The 24,276-nt window shown below is 39.0% G+C and overlaps 2 protein-coding genes across 3 annotated transcripts in view; both read right to left on the reverse strand.

The window, feature by feature from the left end:
- Positions 1-11,530, reverse strand: part of raver2 (ribonucleoprotein, PTB-binding 2) — a 112,430-nt gene extending 100,900 nt beyond the window's left edge. For both annotated transcript variants that reach the window (XM_055212596.2, XM_055212595.2), the window contains exon 1: positions 11,124-11,530. In XM_055212596.2, coding sequence (XP_055068571.2) covers positions 11,124-11,447 — 324 coding nt within the window. In that variant the 5' untranslated portion in view covers positions 11,448-11,530. The remainder of the gene's footprint in view (positions 1-11,123) is intronic.
- A 4,746-nt stretch (positions 11,531-16,276) lies between these two features.
- The window catches only part of cachd1 (cache domain containing 1), a 102,635-nt gene continuing 94,635 nt past the window's right edge, over positions 16,277-24,276 (reverse strand). The window contains exons 26-27 of the mRNA XM_055213275.2: positions 23,965-24,066; positions 16,277-17,683 (exon numbers count right to left, since the gene is read on the reverse strand). Coding sequence (XP_055069250.1) covers positions 17,436-17,683; positions 23,965-24,066 — 350 coding nt within the window. The 3' untranslated portion in view covers positions 16,277-17,435. The remainder of the gene's footprint in view (positions 17,684-23,964; positions 24,067-24,276) is intronic.

The raw sequence follows: 24,276 nt of genomic DNA on the forward strand, positions 1-24,276 counted from the left end.
AGTAAAATGTGCACGTCTGCATGCGCATTTATAAGCCCCTCCCACCCGGTGATACCGGGATCACCGAGTTTGTGACGCGCCGATTAACCGGTGGGAAAATTACGTCACCACGGCAACCCTAGCACTGGGCTAAGGTTATGTTAGAGATGTTAAAGATAGCGTTCAAATACGTTGTTGACTTAGCTTAGAACAGATACAGACATCCTTGTTTAATTTATCCAATTTTGGTGTTATTGTCTACCGCATAACTTAATCACTTAACATTATCTCGGTTGAGATTAGGGCTGGGTATCGATTCCGATCTTCCAGATCGATTTGATCTCGATTCACAAGCTATCAAATTGATTCGATTTCGATTCGATTCCGGTTCTCGGTTTGGTTTTTTTACTCGATTCTTGATTCAACTCAATGAATATAGATTTGATACAAAAGAATAAAATAAAAAAGAACAGAGAACAGCAGTTTACAAGTGGGTAATTAATAAAAAGAAATTAAAAGCCACAACACTATCGTCGTCGTCTTGCTTGTTAATTCTAAAATGCTTCCATACCTCTGACTTTTTATGTGAAGGTGGCAATAACGTCGATGAAGCACCTGAAACTGCCACTTTAAGCACTAAATAAATTAATAACAGGCTCACCTCTCGCTCCTTGGTAACATCGCGCAGGGCAAAAAAAGAGGGTGACATCTAGTGAAGAAGACTAGTAATTAGATTAACGTTAATCTTACGTTCAATGTTTGCCGAAATAAATATGAAAGAAAAAATGTATTCTGCTCTTTGAGAATCGATTTTGAATCGACCACGTTAAAAAAAAAAAGAATCGAAAAATAGATTTTTTTGCCCAGCCCTAGTTGAGATGTTGCTTGGGAAATTGTAAAAAATACACGAAGTCGCCCAGCCTCTCAGGAAACCTAGTGTTAGAGTTGCATGTACCCCATGCACACCGTTTGACCATTTTAAACTTAAAATGACAAGAAAAAACATAAAAAAAAAACAAATAAAAACTGACTAACTGCAATGCATTTCAATGGACATGTAAGTAGAGAATGTCCGAGTGTATTGGGTTAGCTATGCGCACTATGATTGGCTCATCGCGTTTGGGGGCGTAGCTTAGCCATAGGTCAATTACCCCATGATTTACTCACCCTCAAGCAATCCAAGATACATATGTCCATCATCTTTCAGACGAGCACATTTGGAGTTATTTTAGTAAATCCTTGCTCGTCCAAGCCTTATAATGGTTGAAAACAGGGATCAGGGAATAACTTTAAACCTCAAAAAAGTACATTCATCCTTCACATAGGTAATCCACACGGCTCCAATGGGTTATTAAAGGTCTTCTGCGAGTAATGGATGCAATTTTGCCGTAAATAATAACTATAGCTTCCGGTATCTACGCCATCTTAGACAAGATAGTTTAAAGGCGGAGTCCATGATGTTTGAAAGCCAATGTTGATATTTGAAATCACCTAAACAAACACGCCCCTACCCCAATAGAATCTGGACCTTCTGTTGATGGCCCGCCCCACACATACGCAACCCGGCATTTGATTTGATTTGATTGGCTATAATTGTGTTTTGGTAGTCGCCCCGTCTCCTTTTCCAATGCGTTTTTCAAACATCGTGGACTCCGCCTTTAAGTGTAGCGAGCCTTGATTGCTTTTGGGTACGTTGTGCAGTAACTCTTGTGAATCATGTAAGTCAAAGATGGCATTGTTACCGCAAGCTAGTTATTATAGTTTATAAAGTTTAAAATATGCCAACTTGGATGGTTTAAAGTTGTTCCCTGATCCCTGCTTTTTACTGTTATAAGCTTGGAAAAGCAAGGACATTTATTAAAATAACTCCAAATATCTTTGTCTGAAATATGATGGACGTATGTATATTGGATTGCTTGAGGGTGAGTAAATCATGGGGTAATTTTGATATTTGGCTGGAGTATCGCTTTAATATACCAGGATTTCAGTCTGTCACAGTTAATAATAATAATAATACCCAAATTAGTGATCATTCACATATGAGGTACAACAAAAACTAAATGTTCTTTTATCATTATGAAACAGAATGATGCCGTGGACATGAAAATCTGTTCCAAACGACAGCCACAACCACAGAGTGTCCAGTGTTACAATATCAGATAAACACATACACTGTGTCATAAATCTCTTCCTCTTCCCTTTTATGCACACAGCATGCCCTGCTGTCACATCTAGCACATGTGTTAGGGGAGATAAACCAGAGGTGCCCACACTGCCTTCGTGATTCACAAAAGGAACATCCAAAGGACACACTTGAATTATGACAAAAAGGTAGTTCTGTATTCACCAGAGGACACCGTATTAAAACAGTGTGGGACCGTTATTGTGACTGTGCTGGATAACTGTTCACTGTGAGATCTACTTTCATGACATTTCAGCAAAAACAAACAGTTCTTTGTGAGCTGTTGTTTGTAAAAGGTTATCTGCAAAACACTTTGAATTTCTTTTATTATTGTTTAACTTGTTGTTTAAAGGAAAACACCACAGTTTTTCAATAATTTATTATGTTCTTACCTCAAATTAGACAAATTAATACATACCTATCTTTTTTCAATCTGTGCACTTAATCTTTATACAGCGCTTCGTGAATGTATTAGCATTTAGCCTAGCCCCATTCATTCCTTAGGATCCAAACAGGGACGAACCCAGAAGCCACCAAACACTTCCATGTTTTCCCTATTTTAAGTATGGTGGCACAAAATAAAACATAGCAATTTTTAAGTGGATGAAAAATGAGAACTATATTGTATGGCAGAAGAGCACTTAGTTTGCAGCACTCAGGTGCAGTAATTTTGGGGAAGTTTGAGCGAGAGGGGGAGTAGCCAGGAGTGTTGATGTTATACTGCGTGCCGAGGTTAAAGTGCTGCGAACTAAGCGCTCTTCTGCCATGCAATATAGTTCTCATTTTTTTTTCTCATCGCCATTAAGGGTGCGTCTCATTTCTCTGTCTCACCCCTTCCCCTCGGTATTGCGCGTTCATGTTTGGCGAAGTGGCGTCTGAATTCTCAGTTTGATCAAGGGCTTGGGCCAAGGCGTAGGGATACATAGCCCTTGAAACGAATGACCACACTTGAAAGAGAGGGTTAAACGTTAACATAGGAATTTCTCAGGAGAGCGGGCATCAAGATGTTTTATGGCTGAATGTCGAACTGTCAAGGAGTCGCAGAAATGAAAGTAACGTTATTTTCAGCAGTTTAATTGAGATTATATTATGATACTCATGTTTTATGCTACTTTTAATAAAATGTTCAAGCGATTTTAATTGTAATGTTTTTGTTTTAAGGTGCTAGCTAGCAGCTAAGATATGCGCTATTTTTTTGAGCTCAGCTAAGGCAATTGATACCACAACCTGAGACGACGGCATCTTCTTTATGTCACCGCTTTTCTGTTTACGTAGCAGCCAGTTAGCTGCAAGGGAAGGTGACACAAACGTTAATCGAGTAGTGTCTCATTTTTTAGACGAACGATCTGTCTTACCCGTTCACTCGGTTTCGAGTAAGACAGAGAAATGAGATTGGCCCCAAGTAATTAATGTATCTCCTCCAATATGTTTGAAAACCTTTTAAGTAACCAATAAGGTACGAGAGGCTGTGCTGTGTCGTGAATAAGTAACGGCTGAAGGGCGTTGTTAGGCACGAAACGAAGCGGAGTGACTGCAACCCCTTCGGCCGTTGCTTATTCACGATGCAGCGCTTGCCTCAAGTACCTTATTGCTTTTATAAAACGGTTACCACACAATATTAAAGGAAAAAATATATTAGTGCAACTTTCATGAAGTTAAATCAATAAAAAGCATTCATTCCGCTAAAAAAAAGTCCCTGACCATGAACAAAAATGCGTCCCAATGTGTGATATGCATGAATGCTCAAATAAAAACATCAAACTGATACGTGTGGTTGCTAAGGGTGTTGCTAAGGGCGCAGTGATAAACAGAACCGTTGGGTGAAGCGGTCATACCAGTGTTTTATCATGAATAAAGCACACCTATTGACCAATCAGAATCAAGGATTAGAACTAACCGTTTTATAAAACTTCATATATAACACGTATATGCCTTCTGATGTTCTGTTTACAATACACTAGTGCTGGGCGATAAATCGATAACGATAATTTTACCGATATAAATTTCCCGAAAAAAGTGTAACGACACTTCAATAAGTGATCGATAATGTTTACGCACTGTGCGTAATGTTGCGCAAGCACTTGCGGATGCGGCACGCGCTCTTGATTTACAATCACATTGTCAGTTAGACTTGAAGGAGTGGAGTAAGTTGAGGCAAGTTATTTATTTATTAGTAGAGCCCTATGATTTTCGCGATGCGGATAACGCGGACGGAATCACGGAATGCGTGTAATCCAAATGTGTGTAAACATTTTCCTTTTGTGTAATGTTGGATGCCCAAACAGGGTTCGTCAAAGCCCGGATCACCGTAGACAAAATAGGTACACTATACTCAGGGCTCCAGACTAACTTTTTTCACTAGGAGCACAGTGGCCCCCAACTGAAAATTTTAGGGGCGCAACCAGAAAATTTAGGGGCACACACAGTAAATCAACATGCTAACCAAATATTCGCATTTCTTCTAATTTCCACTGTATTACTAATATACTTGATGATAGATGCAGAAAATACAATGTGCTGTTTCAAATTCAGTGTCACATTTTATTGTGCACTTTTGGAAAATAAGGTCAAATTTACTGGTTGCACATGTGTGACTGGATGTAAAATTCAGTGGCACACTCTCAAATTTTAGGGGCAAAATGCCACCATTTGGGGGCAGTCTGGAGCCCTGATACTGTACTTTCTTTCAGCGTCTGCCTTGCGCGCGCACACGTCCGCACAGCTTTAAAAGTATATTTACAGGACATCCACAAATTCGGGAAACTGAGGAAAAACAGCAGATCCACCACTGCAGTGAATAAAATATATGAGTGTGCGCTCCCACAGCAACGTGACGCTCTTGACATCCATTTATCAGCGTGTATAGCTCGTATATGTATAACACACGCGTGATCACTGAACTAAGTTTTCTTTCTTGTTTAAGTGAACATAAACAGCTGGATGTTACAGAGTATATTGAAACTTAAAGCAGTCTGTCTTGGGTCTTAAAGTGACAGTAGCCTGCTGCTTTCTGTGTCAAAAATGTTAATTTTATAAGAAATATATTTTCATTTAATACAGATGCCTGATTTGTATTTGTCATGTTCTGAATAAAAAGTAGTTTAAAACCATTATTAACTGTCTGGTTTTTACAACTTTCATTCAGGAGCAAAAATCTGCCTTTTAAATTCGACAGGAATAAAGATTTGTTATTTATCATGATAATTATCGATATCGACTGATATGGAAAACTTTTTTTTTGATAATTTTTTTGGCCATATTGCCCAGCTCTACAATACACAAACTACATTTTACTGCTCGGTTTCCACAGAAATGTGCTTTGTCTAATTCACGTTCTGTGATATTTCAAGGAGCAATGTACTGCGTCTCTCTACCTCTAATCAGAGTCAACATGACACTTCCCACACAATAAAGTCTGCCTCAGTTATGGCTTTCTCTTAACACAAAGCCTTACACATCCATTACAATGGCCCATAAATGGGCAAAAAGCCTTAAGGAAGCATCCAGGAACCTCTGAATATGGATTGAGATGTTAGGAACAGCATCTGTGTATCTGCGTGTATGTGTTTGTGTATAAACTTCCATTAAAATAAATCAGCTAATAACATCTGGAATATCTGAGGGCTAAGAGAGATGGATGAGAAAGTAACTTTTAATTGATAAATGAATGTTCCTGCTATTGTTCACCAGTTTGTGTGCACGTGACACAGGTCATGAAGCCAGGAGTGCGACTAAATACGAACAAAATGTCCGAGGAGGAATTACAAAACGGCACGTTAAAACTAAAAAGGGAGAGAGTGATTTATCACAGTACGAGTATAATTATGCACCCTTGTTAATCATTTGCTCATGTTTTTTTTGGGAACTCAAGACCACCAAAATGAGATCTGTGATCTGTAATGTTTTCTGAATGTGTTGTACAAAAGCACAATGTCACCCTGCCTGTAACTACTTGAGGACATTTGCACAATGACTGCACAATACAGCTGGGCAATAAGCTTTAATATATTTTAACCCATTTTAATAACTTGAAAAGGGCCATGTGGGGACTTTCCTAAACATAGCTGAGTGATGAGATAAATAAGGAACTGAGTTTTTGAACCACTGAAACAGAGAGATAAAGCTGAGTCAAAGGAATTGAATGAGTCATAAGAAGATAAGGATCCTAGTCATCTTTAGCTATTAAGAATCTTAGCTTAATTAAAAACATTAAAATAATCAAGATAAAGAATTTACAACGTTACTTCATTTATATAGCCAAATCATGTGATGAATATGTGAATTTTTTGTAAATATTTAACATATAACTTAGCTTTAATACCCAAAATACAATACAAGTTTTCGTTTCACAGTTTTTTACAGTGTACCTGAATTTGTTAAAGGGGCCATGGCATGAAAATCTGACTTTTTCCATGTTTAAGTGCTATGATTGGGTCCCCAGTGCTTCTATCAACCTAGAAAATGTGAAAAAGATCGACCCAGTAACTTAGTTTTGGTAAACCATTCTCTACAAGCACATGAAAAAATAGGTAGTTGAAATTTGGCTCTCCTTATGATGTCATAACGAGCTCTTATTATAATAATACCACCCCTTAATCTGCACTATCCAACCACAGCACTGCCATTTAGTGCAGAGAAAAGCACAATTGAGTTTTAATTGCAACAAAACACCATCATTGTGATCAGTGTTTGAATTTCATCAGCTCATTTGCATTTTAAAGGACCAACCTGATCTCACAAAGTACCGTGGGATAGTCACGGAATTTTTTGCAAATTTTTCCGTGGCATTCTCACGGATCTCCGCATTTTTCCGTGGTCTTGCTATGGACTGTCTTTTTCCGTGGCATTCTCACGGATTGGTTACTCAACTTCTTTTTCCTATTTTCAAACCATTTTCGCTTCGTTTAGGGTTAGATTTGGTGTTTGCCTTAGTATGTCACTTTAACTATTGGTTTATACTATTTTTTCAGATTTATTCTTTTATATTTTCTAAACTTTAAACTTGTCGCCTGGCGTTGGGGTTAGAATTGGGTTTGGGTAAGGATGTCATTTCATGCAAATCTAACCCTAAACCGAAGCGAAAATGGTAAGATAATAGAACAAAACAGTTTAGTAAGTGATACGTGAGAATGCCACGGAAAAAGACAGTCCATAGCAGGGCCATGGAAAAATGCGGAGATCCGTGAGAATGTCATGGAAAAATTCTGTGACTATCCCACGGAAATTCGTGAGATCAGGTTGTAAAGGACACACCCAAAACATTTTTGCACACATCTACAAAGTGCAGGGCTCGAAATTGCGACCATTTTGGTCACATATGCGACCGAAATTTAATCTGTGCGACCTTAAAATATATTTGGGAGCATTTGTGCGACTGCCCATTTTGTTGTGATGCGAGTTGATTGTGATCCTGCGTGCTGGCGCTGTCCCAGGTTCAGTGTTCTCTCCAACGATACATAACCAATCAAATTTCACCATTAAGTTCTTGCGTTTAATGAAGACCGCAGATTGGCTAATATGAGCGTCAGTCATTCCTTGTTGCCGTGAAGCGCGGAAATGTGAAAAGACGAACGCGTCGGGAGCATGACGAGAGCGAGCCGATTACAACCAAGGTTATTACTGTATTTTTTGACGACGATCCGGATTCAAATGTAACTCCACCACCGGAAAATACGAGTTGACGTTAAACCTTTCAGAGAGAGTGGCTTAAAGATTTTGAGTGTCTCCGCTATGAACATGTTACTGTGTTTACTTTAAATCCTGTAAAACGGGGTTAATGGCGGAATCAAAACATTTTAAGCGCCAGACGTACCTTGCTTAAACATGGCGAAAGTGCCAAAAACACAAGACGTGTCATGACAAATGTGTTTATTATTGATGGAGACACCGACCTGTCTGTCAGTGTTTGATGGTGTATGTGCGCATGCGCTGGTGAATGGACATTCGACAAACATCCTTGTGGTCCATGTTGCTGTGGAATACGACAATGCTGATGGTATGTTTTTGTTGTATTTTTTAAAACATTGCCTATTTAGTAGTAAAAGCATCCTGGTAATGCAGTTATCAATACCAATATATATTAGCCTTCTATATTAGGGTCACTTTTGTAATGTCACAATTAATCAGTGTTTTACGTGTTTGCTAGATTTTCTATGTAATCTTAATCATGTTACCTGTAATTGTTAAATTATTATTGCTGCTATACTATTTCAACAGCATTTGGGTATTAATTTAGGAATTTATGCAGTAAAAAATAAAATAAAAAAGAAGACCAACTTTTAAATGCTGGCCATAGGATGTGTAAAGCCCGGTGGTGGTGTTTTATTTTTAATAAAATAAATCTATTAACATTTACATTGTAGTTGTGGTGCTTTTTAATTTTTGGATGGATGCGCCTAAATTTTTCCTGGTGCTCCTAACTCTTTAAAGTTTGGAGCACCAGTGCTACCAAATAAAAAAGTTAATTTTGAGCCCTGAAGTGGCAATTTTAACATGCTATAATACATTATTTATATGGTGTTTTGAGCTAAAACTTCACATATGTGCTCTGGGGACACCAAAGATTTATTTGACATCTTAAAAAAGTCTTGTGCCATGGCCCCTTTAATTAAGACACAATTGAAGAGCTCGGATGGAAAAGTATCAATAATGATACTGACCGAATGCCCTTGGCACGCATTATGTCAATCAAATCGCTTCAAATTAGCATAATCCCACCTTGAGGCATTCAGAAATTGCAGTATAGGCTGTTAAATGACACGATGATTTTTCTGCAAAGTCCTCTAAGTGCACAGAAGAATTGTATGAATTGTTTTCCGAATCTTCACATTTTTAGTCTTTTACCTTTTGCATCTGAGCTCTTTAATTGCTTATCATTTAACCTTCTTTATATTATTATTTTTTGCATGCATTTTAGTCATTATCCCATTTTCATGCACATATGTAAATAAAACAATAAATTAGCTAACCTGTGATGTTCGTCATAGGACTGGGAATACTGTCTACTTTTAACATATCTTAGATGAAAAAGGCTGGTGTATTGCTGTCACCTTTTCCAATAGACACGTGCTGCTGGTTAGGAGCATGTTCATAGAGGAAGACCAGATAGTGGAATTGTAAAACGCAGTGAAATGTGAAAAGCCCTCTCAGATAAAGGGTTTACTTTGCTTTGTGGTGACTTGAGTCAACAGCTTAAATGGATGAAAGATCAGAACTGAGCAGAAACAGAAGATAGACAGAAATCTTCAGACACAAGGGTTTAAAAATGTATTGATCAGTGAGACTGGGAAAACACAAAAAATTATTTAGTGACAACAATTTAAGTATTTAGTAACAATATACCTTTAATTTTGCAAAATAAATCAAATGTATTTAAAAGTAAGAACTGTTTTGGTAATGATTTTTTATTTGATTAATTGAAAAATAACCATTTAATTTTTAATCTCCTTTTAATTGATTGATTGTTGCCGCCCTAAAAGGCACATACTTGTAACTTGTTACGCAAATACTTGTCATTGTCAAAATATTTGTATGTGCTAATGTTGTGAGTGTTCAGAACGATCGTGCACCACATCACTCCAGCCCAACATCTGCTAAACCAAAAACACCAAAGTGGACTGTCCGACTGAGTTTATAAGAGTTAGGAAAATTATATCGCCCAAAATATAAAGCGCATTCGAAGTCACCTGACACAAAGTCAACTGGCTTTATTTCTCCTGCCCCCCACCTGTGTCTGACCTGCCCCTAAATTATTCAGTGTGAGGCTGAACTATTGGGTACGTATGAATGAGAAACAGAAACAGAGATGCTGATAAGCCAACACTTGATGACATGAACACAGTGGTGTTGTGCACCTGACACTCTCCACTGATACAAAGTGCAGTCCTTTGTAAGTTTATAAGTGTTCATAATACACGCAATAGCTGCTATACGCCTCACAGCAGGCTGTAACAGTATTGTATTGTGTTTAATCCCACAGAAATCATAAGATAGATATTACTGAACCCCTAAAAAGCACGTGCACGTTCAGTGCGCTGTCAATATGCAGACACAACGAACAGCGTGAGGAAGATATTGATTTTTCCCGAAGCAGAAAAAAATATTAAAACTCCCTCATGGTTCCAGGTATGCGACATGTTTACTGACATTAATAATGTGGAGAAAACTTTGTAGGAAATGCCACAGGCAGCAGGCACGTTATCTCAGAAATGAAAATCTCCCACTCGGTGCTCTTTTCTCTGATTCAGAGTTGCAGGATCTCTGAATGAATCCACCAGCAAATACGCATTCAACATGTAACCATATAACTACTAAGAAGTGACTTGTCCACGAAATAATAAACGAAGGAGAGCCCCGATGTTTTTATCAGTAAGTAATGAGGTAATGTGTGTTGAAATAACATCCTTAAAAAAACACAATATAATTTACAAGAAAAAAATCACACGGGACGTTCGTCTCATACTTTCAGCTGTTTAATTTGTTGTTAATTTTGTTTTATAAGACGCTTTACGCGGAGGTATCTTTTTTAAATGTTATTTTAAAGCGGATAATGTTTTGGGTAGCGCGGTATTCCGACGTTAAAAGTATAGGGTAACGTGTTTTTATCTCACTGTCATGCAACTAAACATATCCATTTACTCCCATATCTATATTTTAAAGTAACCGTTGTTTTAATATTACTTTCTATCAACGTATCATCTTAAGCAGTCGCCTTTTCTGTATTTGTTTTGGTTGCTAAATGAACGGTAGTAGTGCGCTCTGCAGGTGAATGTTTAACGAGCATTAACAGACATCGAACGTGCATAAACTAAACGGTAATTTATGTGACCTCAACAAACTAACAAATGTTGTCCATGCCATAAAGAACCCCTCTCTGAAAAGTTATCTCTTTAATCATAGGAACCATGTAGCAGTGTAACTTTCACCTGTCAGGCTGATATATTGAAATCCCTCTAACTGTTACCTGGTTAGTGGTGTCCTGTGGCAGGTTCTTAATAAGGATCTTCCTCCTGTTGCTCAGCTCTCTGCGAGTTTTCTCCAGACGTCTTTCAATCTCCTCCGGATCCAGTTCCGGTAGATCTCTGAGGATGGCGAACCCCTCGGAGGCTGCGTCCTCATCCTGTCGGCTCGCGGGGCTGTCGGAGTCCGGGTGAGGTGAATTTTCCCGCTTCGTCGCGTGTACGCTCGGCGGCTGGATGGATGAAGCGGCCGCCATTTTGCAGCGCTCGGTGGAAAGTGAGTCGGATAGAGCGGATAGGTGGGCGTCTGTGTTTCTAGTCAAACCCATCGACGGCACACTTGAAAGTAGTGTGGATCACCCCCACAGCAGTACGGCGGGCGACCTCCACCGATAGAAAACTAAACTCGTTCTGCTTATTAAAACTGTCCCGCGTAGGCAACTTGTAAAATCATCTCTCCATGCTGATGACAATGATATTATGCAGGAGAATCATCAAAACAAATTACAATATATAACTCAAAACAGTTACTTCTTTAATAGTAGTTCGTTTATACTTGCTGTTTTGTATTATAAATATTACTATTTGTATTCAAATACTATTTTAAATACACCCTAAAACAGCCTATTTTGTGGAAAACTTGTCATTATTTTAACTTCTATTGGAGATTTTAATATGATTTGTGTAAACATCTAAAATGTTTCTGAAATAAAAGCATCTCTTTTGATTTGTAATAAACTGGGAATGAATGACTTATGCCGCCGCCACTCGTGGGTGTGCTAAATGCCATCTTCTGGCAGACTTCTTATGTCCCTGAATGAACGCTTTCAGTTTCGAGCTACCCATCCCACATCAACAATATTTACAGACCATCGCGCCTTTAGCCTACTCTTTTGGGAAAAATCATTGTAAAAGCACCCTGCCCAAATTCTGGATGCAGTTTGGACCATTAAAACAATTAACAGTTTGAAACTGTCAAAGCGTAAAATCAAAAACAATTGCTGAAAAATAGAAAGTGACAATGCACTGTTCCATTCCATTTGCAAATGTGCGCAATAAGCAGAGCCTGCGTTAACAGCATAAGGTCATGGGTTCAAATCCCACGCATATTGATAAATGTAAAATGTAAATCCATAATTTTTCTGATTTCCCATCACCTCTGAACCTTCTAAAAGGAACACAGATGTGCGTTCATCGGCTCCACCTGAACGTGAACCCACGGCCGTGTCTAAAGCAAATGATTAAGCGCGTCTATGAGTGGGATTGAGTGGAGACCAGAATAATTCAATGGTTTAGACAAGTAGCGCGTGGGCGCGCGCGCGCGAGTGCCGCCAGAGCTAGCGGATCGCGCATCTGGGACGCGCTTGTGTTTATGTAAAGGGGGTGAAGAAAACCTTGAACCCATCACTGGGAGCTGCGCTGAGTATGTGTGGGCGGCGGTTTTCAAGTCATTGAATGTGTGTGGTCCTAAGCGAAACCACTGGCGATTTATTAATGTACAGTGTAAATTCGACACTGATACATGCATGTATTAGGCTACTATGAGGTTAACACTAAATACGCAAACAATATTGAATAAGGGCAAATCAGTGCGCATCTCTGTGCCCTAGTTAAGAGGCTGAAGTGAGTGAGAAGGCCAATTGTGTCTCATTAGATTGGAACACAGCTAATGTTTTTCTATTTATCTTATTCTTTATCTTTTTTTATGCGGGACGAACAGGCCCCCCTTTCCGACGTGCCCTTCAGTGCGCAAAAGTGCCGTTTGGATTTCGCCCTAAGTGTTTAAACCGATCTATTTGAGCATTTCATCGATAAGTAAAAAAAAAAGCAGACACTTTAGAGAACATGTACAATTTAGTCGGTTTTGCTCTGATTCGCTTCAGCAAATGCGCCATTTCTCCACTTTGGCCCCAACTTTACAGAAGTGCTCCACTTTTGTGCCATCCTTTTTGTGTCCTCGCACTGTAAACCTAATATTGAAAGGGAGATGGAATGACCTTGCATCTGTAACGCACATGCTTACATTTACGTCTTTAGCAGACGCTTTTCTACAAATAGACATAAAAAGTGCATGCAATAGTATACACTTTATCAGTATGCGCAAATCTAACCCCTGATCTTTGCCTTGCCACGCAACGCTAAACATAAGGCCGATGGGACGCACTGCACAAATCTCTCCTGCATGTACCTCCTTTATGTCCTTGTGCGCAAATCCTCCGTGATCCACGCAGTGACAGCTCGCGAGGAATGGCCTGCACTTCACACGACTTTATTTACTTGTGTGTGTGAATGTAGGTCAAAAAATGGACTGATGACGACGAGGAAGGTTGTTTGAGAGCAGATTATATTTTAATCCTGCCCCATAAATGCCTGTGTTTGGCTAATAATAACACATTATGACCATTTCCTGTTATATCATTGGGGGGGGGGCATTTTAATAAGCACAAATTAGAGACTCACGAAAGTGTTAGTGAGCAACAGTTTGTGTGTCGGTTTAATCTTTAATGTCTTTCTTTGTTTCTCTGAACACAAACACAGATTTTTTTAAGTGTTGTTTTGGGTTTTCTCGTTACTGCACTTCCATAGTAGCCAGAAAACCCTTCAAGCTTCAAGGACTCACAAAAACCTCCCCCTGAACCGTGTCATAATTTTAAGTGTCCTGAAGGCATTTACTCCTCTACTTTCTTGTTGTGGATATGATTTTGAAGTAAACATCCTAAAACTGCCTGAACAACAATTCAGGCACATGAAAGAGAGGCACAGATGCATCAAATAATGGATTATATTAGTTTTTCACCAAACCCTTTTGTATGCCTTCAGAACATTTAAAATTTACAGCACGAGCCGAGTGCAGTTACAGTATTTGTTTAACACTTTTGGGTCCCTTTTGAAGCTTACAGAAGCGGTCACTATCTACTCCCATACTAACAAAAAACTTAAAACACTACTTAATAAAAAAAAAAATCTGCATTTGTGCTCTGAAGAACAAAGACATTGGTGTATTAAATTACATCCGGGTGGGTAAATTATGACTAAGTTTTCATTGTTGGGTGATCTATTGCTATAGAAAAATAGCCTAACGGTAAATTGAGCAACACAATGTATAGCAACTTTTTCCTATGTGTAGTTCAAATATACACACTAAGTAATGACACTACTTGCTGATAAATTAAATATTTAAATAAAGCTAATATGCCGTCTTGTTATGAAGATGAATGATGTATTACATGACATCACTAAGGATAACATTAATTGCAATACTAATGCTGCGTTCACACCAGCCGCGGTAGAGGGGCAAGTGCGAGTGATTTCAATGTTAAGTCAATGTGAAGACGCTTTGACGTGCATCTGGAGGTCTCGTGACGCGAATGAGGCGTTTGGCGCGGCAGACGCGATTCTGCCTCGTTCGCGGAAATGGCACGAAATGAGCATCAGGCGCGGTATGCGCGAATGGTGCTTTGTGTGCTTGACGCGAATTTGCGGCTGATACCAAGTTGAAAATTTTGAACTTTGGCTGATTTTCGCGCCGCGTTTACCAAGCAGGAGCCTGCTTGCTGCTGTGGCGGCAGACCTGCCCGGAGTCACTCATTCAACATGGAGGAATGCTTGATATTGTCCGTGAGCAGTCACCCGGAGCTATACGACACAAGTTCTTATTTCTATAGAGACAGGAATAAAAAGGACCTTGCTTGGAAGAGTGTAAGTGAGGACATTGGGCAACCTGGTAAGTTGTAAATACACATTTCACTTTTGAGTCACGTGATGTTTGGACTTTGCTGCTGTAACATAGAGACAGAGCGCAGTTCTGCAAATTTGGGGGCCACGCCCACCGGGGGGGAGTTCGGTCCGGCCGTCTCCAATGACGTTGTGTTGCGAGAGGACGCCTCCTAGTCATTTCTGGCTTATAACAAAAAACTGAATAATGCCTAAAAGCTGCTGTGTGACAATATGTACAGCTAACAAGCCAAAGAACCCAGAAATTTTTTTAGAAGCTGTCGAGCCGTAAAACCCAGTCTTTAAGGAGAATAAAGTGGATCGCCGACTGCGTTTCCCCCTGGTGGAAGCAGTTCTGCTGATGGAAGTGCTGTGAGGAGTTGCCTGTGTCCATTTTTGTGTCTTTAAAAGCTCGTTTTTTGGGGTCGACAGCTTATAAAAACTTATTTACATATTAAACTTAAAAACAGAATAATACCTAAAAGCTGCTGTGTGACAAGGTGTACATCTAACAATAAAAAAAAAACAAATACGTTTTTATAAGCTTTCGACTCCAAAAAACGAGCGTCTAAAGACACAGAAACGGAAACAGGCAACCCCCCATAGCACTCCCATCAGTAAAACTGCGTCCAATAGGGGCAAACGTAGTCGGCGATCCACTTTATTCTCCTTAAAGACTGGGTTTTACGGCTCGACAGCTTATAAAAACTTATTTCTGGGTTCTTTGGCTTGTTAGCTGTATAATTGTCACACAGCAGCTTTTAGGCATTATTCAGTTTTTGTTATAAGCCAGAAATGACAAGGAGGCGTCCTCTCGCAATACAAAGTCAATGGAGACGGTTGGATTACTTCCCCCCCCCCCCCCCGGTGGGAGTGGTTTTCAGGTTATGACGCGCTGCGCTCTGTCTCTATGGCTGCAGCAGGTGTAGTGATATTACGCAGTGCCCGAAAATAGTCCCCTGCTATTGAAAGTAACCAAGGGGACTATTTTTGGGCAGTGCGTAATATCACTACGCCTTCTGCAGTCATGTTACATCAGCAAAGTAATTGATTATTACGCCAGTTTGAGAGTATAGTTCCTAGCATATCTGCCTAAAAAATCGCAACTTTTAATTTTCTGTCAGTCTTAGTACACGATGTAACTGCAGAAGAGTCAAGTTTTAAATAGCAAAAATATCAAAACTCTTTGGTTATTTTTGAGCACGATGCTAATGGTCTAATCAGATTCAATAGATTGTGCTAAGCTATGCTAAAAATGCTAACGCCAGGGGATCAGCTGAATGGATTCCAAAACGGTGAGATTCCAATGTTTAACTCTAGGGAAGCTGGAAAATGAACATATTTTCAAAAAAAGGGGAATGTCCCTTTAAGAACAACTTAGAAAAATGCTAAAACTCTCAGGAGAACTGAAAAACACATGACAAAAACGCTTCAGGCGAGGATAAAAGGTTTGTAGTGTATGACACATTTATATCTACTTTGTTAAACTTTAGATGTATATACATGGTATATCATTTCATTCAGAAAACAATAGTCACAATCCCTCTAAAATCATAGGAGCACATCGTCTACATTTCAGTAGACAGGCAGTTGAATGAAAGTGCACATGGGTTTAAAAGGATATGAAAAATATCACGGCGTTCCATCAATACTGACTAATGACTTAAAAAAAAAATACAACATTAATGGAGCTCATCCATCCGTGCCATCAAACATCCACACACAATTACGTACACAAGCACCAACACACGCATTCTGTTTGTCCATCACTCTCACAACAAATGTAAAATAACTGGGCAGACAGAAATACAACGAGAGCTTATACACACAGTGGTAAGTCTAAGCAGTCTCTCCCAAGTCATCTTTAAAATATTTCAAATATCTGGCAGTAGGTTTAGAGACTAAACCCATGTGGCACAGAAAACCTTGGTCACATTGCACAGTGTCTGAAGATAAATCTTCTCACACAGTCACAAATGATATACACCCGTGAAACTAGCAAATACAGGACATTTCCAAGACTCCATTGGCAGATGGCTGGACTCTCTTTCTCTCCTTGATGTGCTGCACAGGCATTCGTCTCTATTGTTCCTTGAAATTCTTTGTCTGCTCTCCCCACAGGAAAATCTCATGGCATGTGTGTAACTCAAACGTGCCATGAATCGAATCCTTCAAGGCTTCCATGCAGTCTAATCATGGAGAAACTAGGGCCGCATCCTAAAAATGGATTCCAAGGGCCAAACAGAAAGCTGACAGTTCAGTCAGTCAATGTTTTCCCATTCATTATCCCCATCTTAAATCCAGTTAAATAAATAGTAGAAAAATAATCCTTTAATCTTCATTGGAAAAAAAACTTGTATGCACCTGCCAAATCCACTCCCTAATTATTTCTAAAGGGTGGCCAACTGTTTGCTTCCATAGTCAATATGACCACCGTCCACTAGCTATCAGTGGGTCCCCTGGGAGAGAGGGAGTTCTGGTTCTCTCCTCTCATTGGAGGATGCAGGGCCTGACTTGCTAGGGTTGATGGATGAAGAGCGAGGGCTGAAGATCAGTGGCATCAAAGGCAGGGTTGGTGGTTCGGGAGTCACAGGTGGGCAGGATCAGCACTCGGCATCCACGCTGTGCACGGTAACTGCCGCCTGGAGATGGTGCGTATGCAAGTGAAGGGGGTGGTGTGTGTGGGGGTGCCGATACGGGTGGAACTTGTGGCTTAGAAGAGCAGCTGTTTGTGGAGGTGTATCCAGGTCAAGGTCCTCATCGTGATTGCCCACGTCAACGCCCGCAGACAGAGGATCGTTGTTGCACGGTGGATTCTCACTGTCCTCCTGAGGGCTCATGGTACTGTAACCTGTATATAAATAAACAGGATCAGTCAAGTGAAAAATTAAAACCTAGCACAACAAGAAAAACAAAGAGAAATCTGGCAAAATCATGCTATGAATCTTCAGTGTTCTCATCTAACGGTTTTGATTTCTTAAAGCCAACAAGACAATTTAGGAAACTTATTATTTCTGGCTTTGTGTCATCTTCCAGAAATGATGGAACTGGGTGATGATGTCTCCTACATTATATGATAATAAATATTATATAAATAAATATAAATATACATATACACACATGAAAGTAGCCACAGTGCAATGTAAAACCTGTAACTATAAAAATAGCTACTAAAAAGTACTGATAAAGCAGTAGTAATGATTATAATAATTATAAAATTATGGTGCATAGGACTGGCAATGGTTCAAAGTGGAGTTTGTTGTTATCATCTGTCTCTTTTTGAAATGGATGCAGATGTCAGGGCATTTTGGAGCAATGTCCTGACACCTAGTTTTAACTACACCTATTATTAAAGGTACAGGTATAATATTATGCTATTATATTTGCAACAATAGAGTACCATTTAAAAAAAAGCACAATAATTCCCTCAGTTAAGGCATGTGGCAACAATACAAAAGAAGAAAGATGAACATGAAATACAAAATTTTAACAGTTGTTTTTAACTATATGCTTATATTTGAAAAGCAACCACCATATAAGAAAAGTGCAATATATAAAATCTATTATTATTATGATTATTATTATGCACTCTTAGAAAGGATGTGTTAATTCTTTACACATCTTTTTGTGTTAAAGGGGCCATGGCATGAAAATCTGACTCTTTGCATGTTTAAGTGCTATGATTGGGTCCCCAGTGCTTCTATCAACCTAGAAAATGTGAAAAATATCAACCCAGTAACTTAGTTTTGGTAAACCATTCCCTACAAGAACATGAAAAAATAGGTAGTTGAAATTTGGCTCTCCTTATGATGTCATAAGGAGCTCTTATTATAATAATATCGCCCCTTTGGCTGCACTTTCCAATCACAGCACTGCCATTTAGTGCAGAGAGAAAGAGAGAGAGAGAAAATAATTTACGGCACAATTTCAATTTTTGTGATCATTGTGATCAGTGTTTGCACTTCATCAGCTCATTAGCATTTTAAAGCACACACCTACAAAGTGGCCATTTTAACATGCTATAATAAATTATTTATATGGTATTTTGAGCTAAAACGTCACATATGTGCTCTGGGGACACCAAAGATTTATTTGACATCTTAAAAAAGTCTTGTGCCATGGCCCCTTTAAACTTTTAACACATTATGTGTCATTTTGTGTCGATTTTGTTTTAAAATAAAAAACAAGTTGTGTTAAAAGTAATACAAAAAGTGTTGTTTCAATAAGAACTCAAGAGATGGGTGGATTCTGGGACAACACATTTAGTGTGTTTTCCCAGAATCAACACTAATCAGTCCCTCCAGAAAAACGCGATTATGCGATCGCATGATTCAACGCATAATTAGCCAAAGTCTGCATATTTATTTTTTCAATATACGCCACACTTTCGCAGCATAAATTGCAGATTTCCGTGCGCAAAATAGGCAGGGCTAGCGTGATTTCATAATCCCTGCATTTTCATGCAAAAATCACATATATCTTAGCAGAAAGTTGAAAAATTTTGCATTTACTTCACACAAGTTGCCATGGGAACGTTATGAAGTGACGTGATTATGTGACGTGAACATTATTGAAAAGCTGCAAACAGTTCTTGCAAGTTCCCGCAGTTCTTGCACGCGTTTCAACGGCTTGCAAATGTTAACACTTAAGTGTTTTTAAACAATTTAACCACTAAAAGACGCTAAAGTGAGCAATTTCCGGTCCAATGTCCGGTCTAACTCCGCCCTTCAAAGATCATAACTCTTGATGTATAAACTTGAGAAAGAGTTGCGCTACTGTGTCTCATACTGTAGTCCATTAAAATACATTTGGTGAATAAAGCACTGAAAAACAACGTAATTTTCATTTTATGTGGAGCGACTGTTTATGCTGCATCTTCTTCCCGAAGTGCCATTTGGAATTCGTCCTCCGTCTGTGTGTGTGTGCGTGTTTAAGTGCACTTAAAAAATGTAGGCATGTCAGAATTACAGTTATGCAGCTTACATAATGTAGCCTTTTTTAATGTTTGATGGCAAGATAGAAACTTAAGTAAAATTATGTAGACTAATTATTTAAGTTTAATGTCCTAATGATCAGCCTACTTATTTGTATGTCCCACAGCTGACATGGAACGTTATTAACCGGTTCGGGAACTTTTTTTTGTTCTAACCGGTTCAGAAACGTCAATTTTAGGGTTGAACTGAAAACTGGAAAAATACTGTTTCTGTTCGGAACGAACCAATTGGGAAAAAATTCTGGTTCAAAGCCCTGGTTTTAACACATCCATTCTAGAGTGTGTTAAATCCCAAAAGAATGAAGGTACAGTCAAGTGAAGCAAGATGTCTTGATGTCAAGAGGCCAAACGTCTAGCCCAGTGGTCTCTAACATGGTGCCCCCGGGTTGCCCGCAAAGAGTCTGTGAGGTGCCCGCCAAAGCACATTCTATATAGTCCCAATTGTAATATTAATTTATTACATATTTTTTATATTAGCTTGGCTTCTTTATCTATGTTAACATTTTAAACAATGATAAAACATATCAACAAGTAAAATAAAATAAACAAGTAAAACAAAAACGGTTTGAGTGGACTCTATCAAAAAGTAGCCCTCAAGATTGTTTTAACCATTGTGTTTTAACCATTTGTGCTCACAAAAAGGTTGGAGACCCCTGGTCTAGCCGCATGAAAGGATTTAAAACAGGATCAGAGGTGAAGGAAAGGTCAAAAACCTCTCATGGTCCTGACTTTGATCAATGTTTGTATGAGCTGACTCAGAGAGCACAAACTATAGCCTTTACCAGCCAGCCAGCCAGCTTCACTGACCACTGCATCTCTCCAGCTTTAAAACTTTTATAAAGATTATAAACAAATCATGATCCAAACATTACAGGTACTTTACACATTAAACCACATCTAAACTATAACATAGACGATGTAATATTAACTCTTTCCCCACCAGCGTTTTAAAATAAAGTTGCCAGCATTTTTTATAATTTTCACAAAGTTTAATGCCTTCCAGAAAAAAATCTTTAAATATATAAACATACAATATATCAAATGAAAGAACATACCCTCCACTTTCATACAAAAAATCCTACATTAATTTGTTCTCTTTTTATAACCTCTTAATTTTTTTTTCAAAAATTAAAAATTATAATTTAAAAAGCTGAGATAATTCAATTTTTGTGAATGACTTTTGACAGATCAGATTCAGAGCGATCCTCAAAACATACACAAGAGTTTGAACTGTTTGCACTTAAGGGGATCGCACACCGGCCGCACAGCTCAGCGTCGTAACGCATCAAGTCGCGTCTATGACAACTCGGAGGTATCGTAAACCAGAAGTGCACATTAAATAGTGCGAGCTTCGTCAGATAGCGTCTACTTCAAAATGCAAAATAAACGTTAAGCAGGCAATTTTAATCGTTAATGATTTGGGACAAATATGATGTTTTTTAATGTTAAACTATGTGAGTGGCGCCAGTGTGCATATACTCATAGAAAAATGTTCGATTTTTTTTAGAACGGCGCTGCGCGGCCGGTGTGCGACTCCCTTTAGGTAATACTTCCGGGTTTTATAAGTTGGATAGAAGTGCCACCTGGTGGATAATAGCGGGAATACGGATTGCCGGAAAAATTCGTTATTGGCAGGAAAGTGCTTTCTCTTAATTGACGAGTTAACTCGTCAATGGCATAGGAAAGTGAATATGTCCCTGCATTTTTATATTGGAAAAACTAAAGTTATGTGTATGGAACCAAAAAAGATCGGAGGATAAAGGTCTTATCCACAAGCATGTTGTCATAGAAAGACAATCTGTAGAAAAGTTTCAAATTTAAGTACTTAGGAACGACTATAGATGATAAACTACATTTTTAGATTAATGTTAAAACAGCACCAAAGAGTTTTTTTACCTTAAAATAACGTTTCCAAAAAAGTTTCAGTCGTTCATCCACTCGAAACAGGGTGAACGGCACTTTCACATTCACTTTGGAGCCCTCTACTGGCCAACACCACATTAAAGAAGTTTTCAACTGTGGGGTCATGGTCCTGTAGTTCGAGTGAAAACTACAAAAACTTGCTGTATGGCAGACATACAATCCAATCAGAGCCAGCTATGCTGCAGTATTTACGATAGTGGTAATGGACAATTACGCATCTAACCTGTAGGGTGAGCAAAGAGCAAAAACTCTTTAGTGTTGCCATACTAGTATATCCATAAGAAGGCCAGGCAACACCTTGGCCTTTTTAGAAAGTTGAGTAGTTTTTAATATTTGGGCATATAATATTGTCTCATGGTATGGTAATTTAGCAGTTAAAAAGAGGAACAACCGTTCACAAATAATGAAACAAGCACTTAAAGCAACACTATGTAGTTTCCATGTAAAAATGACTTACAGCTCCCCCATGTGGTTGAAAAGCGCAACCGTGCCTGGTATCAGACACTCTTCTGCAGGCAGGGGGAGGGGCGGGGCTGTGTGCTCTACCCTCCACCGCCACTTTCAGAGTGTGCTTGTAGCAGCTAGGAGGCTGCTCAGGTTGCAGCAACAGTACAATTTGTCCAGTTAAAAGTTGTTCTATCACTGAAATAATTTTAGAGACATTATTTTAAGGTAAAAAACTACATAGTGTTGCTTTAAGAGTACCAGGTAGAAACAGCATTTGTTCGCTACAGGATTTATTTGATGGTTTTATGGAGAAAAAGGCACTTGAGATTTTTAAAGACCATACTCATCCTCTGCACTCTGCTTTTGAGTTGTTATCATCTGGGCGTAGACCTTAAATTCCTTTTGCAAGAAGTAGTATTTATAAACAAATCATTTGTACCAATGGCAGTGATCATCCTAAATTGCACCGTCTTCTAATTGCGGTACTGTAATGCAGCAGACGGGTTAGCAGTATAATAGCCTACTTTATATCTGAATCTCTAAAGCTTTTACAGCTCTGAATGTTTTTCTTAATGTTTGTCTGTTACTTTTTATGTGAAAAGGGATCTTAAGGCAATTTATTGGCATGTGTTGTTTAATACGTGTCATGCGGATGTGTAGTTATGTGGATGCTTTTGCGGTTGATATATGTTGTGATGAAATGTAATCAAGTGGATGTTTTTATGTACTATGTATCACACCAGTGTCAAAGACAAATTGTGACAGGCAGAACGGACAATAAAGTTAACTAAACTAAACTAATTAACTAAACTAACTGCATAATATCTGGCTTGAGTAGATTTAATATAATGTGTGCTTTGCCGCAGAAGGATGGGCTCTTAAGGAGGGGCAGTTGGCATTAGTTTGGGGCCATTATTTTATTATTTTCTGTAAAGCGATAACTAGTGTGAAAATAAATATAACAAATAAATCTGAAATTGCGAATCGGTCATGGAGTGAGCGTGAAACGACAAAAACGCTGGAAACCTGGATCAAGATCTATCCCTGGAATATATCAAGCAAACAAGTACAGCAATGATCTCAGTTCCTGGCGGAAATGCGTTTTGTTTGGAAAAAACCTTTAAACCTCATTCCAAAGCTACTTGTATCTTTCGGATGCTCCTGGCGAAAACTCCTGCGTGTTGGTGGAGCGGTAATGAGTCAGAGCGTACAGAAAAAGCCTTCATCGCCGCGTTCCCGCATACACACACAAACTCAAAAGCCAAATCAATATTTCTTGAAAACGGCCCCTTAAGCTGAATGACTGAGCAGCCAGTGGGAGGCGACCTTTAACCCAGCCGAATAAAAATACTGCAAAGAAACTTTCGAGAGACTTTTATCCTCGGTCTTTGCCACCTCTAACTGTTCTAGCTATCTTTCAATCTACCCACTTCTTTGCATTTTTCCTTCGGTTATCACGTTGCACCTCTCCTTGTGAAATAGGGCTGCCCTTTCTCCTCTTGCTGGTTACACAATGAAATCTAGAAAGCCTCGTCCCTGAGGAGAAGCAGATTTAGCATTGCACTGTGGACTCAATGTAACCCAAGCCTTGAGATGCCAATGAAATAGAGGTCAAACACAAGCGCAAACTGAGGTCCCGGGGTAGGCTTTGCTTTTTTCAGTAATAAAACTCCGCCTCTGTGAAGCGCGATATTTTAGGGGTCCAACCTTTGATTTTGTGTGTGATCCCGGTTACAATAAGATCTTTTCAAATCCACAAAAATTCTTACCATGGTCACTTTCTGTCCCTGACCGGCCCCAGTATCTCCGCCTGCGCTCGGGACTGTGTGTGTGCCTCTCTATAACAGCAGCAATGAATCGAGTGTTGCTAACTGCAAAGACAAACAGAGACACAGAGCCAAATGGTCATATAACATAACACACTTGAGTGCAAGCCAGTAACAAACACAGAGATTTCTAATAAAACTAGGCTATAAGGTTATACTAGGAATGAACTCTCAGTAAACAGTGTAGGAAATTGAAAAGATGTCATACTTTTAAAACACCATGTCAACATTGCCTTGATGTTATGATCTTATGAT

This window comes from Misgurnus anguillicaudatus, chromosome 8 (genome assembly GCF_027580225.2).
Source record: "Misgurnus anguillicaudatus chromosome 8, ASM2758022v2, whole genome shotgun sequence".
Taxonomy (NCBI): Eukaryota; Metazoa; Chordata; class Actinopteri; order Cypriniformes; family Cobitidae; genus Misgurnus; species Misgurnus anguillicaudatus.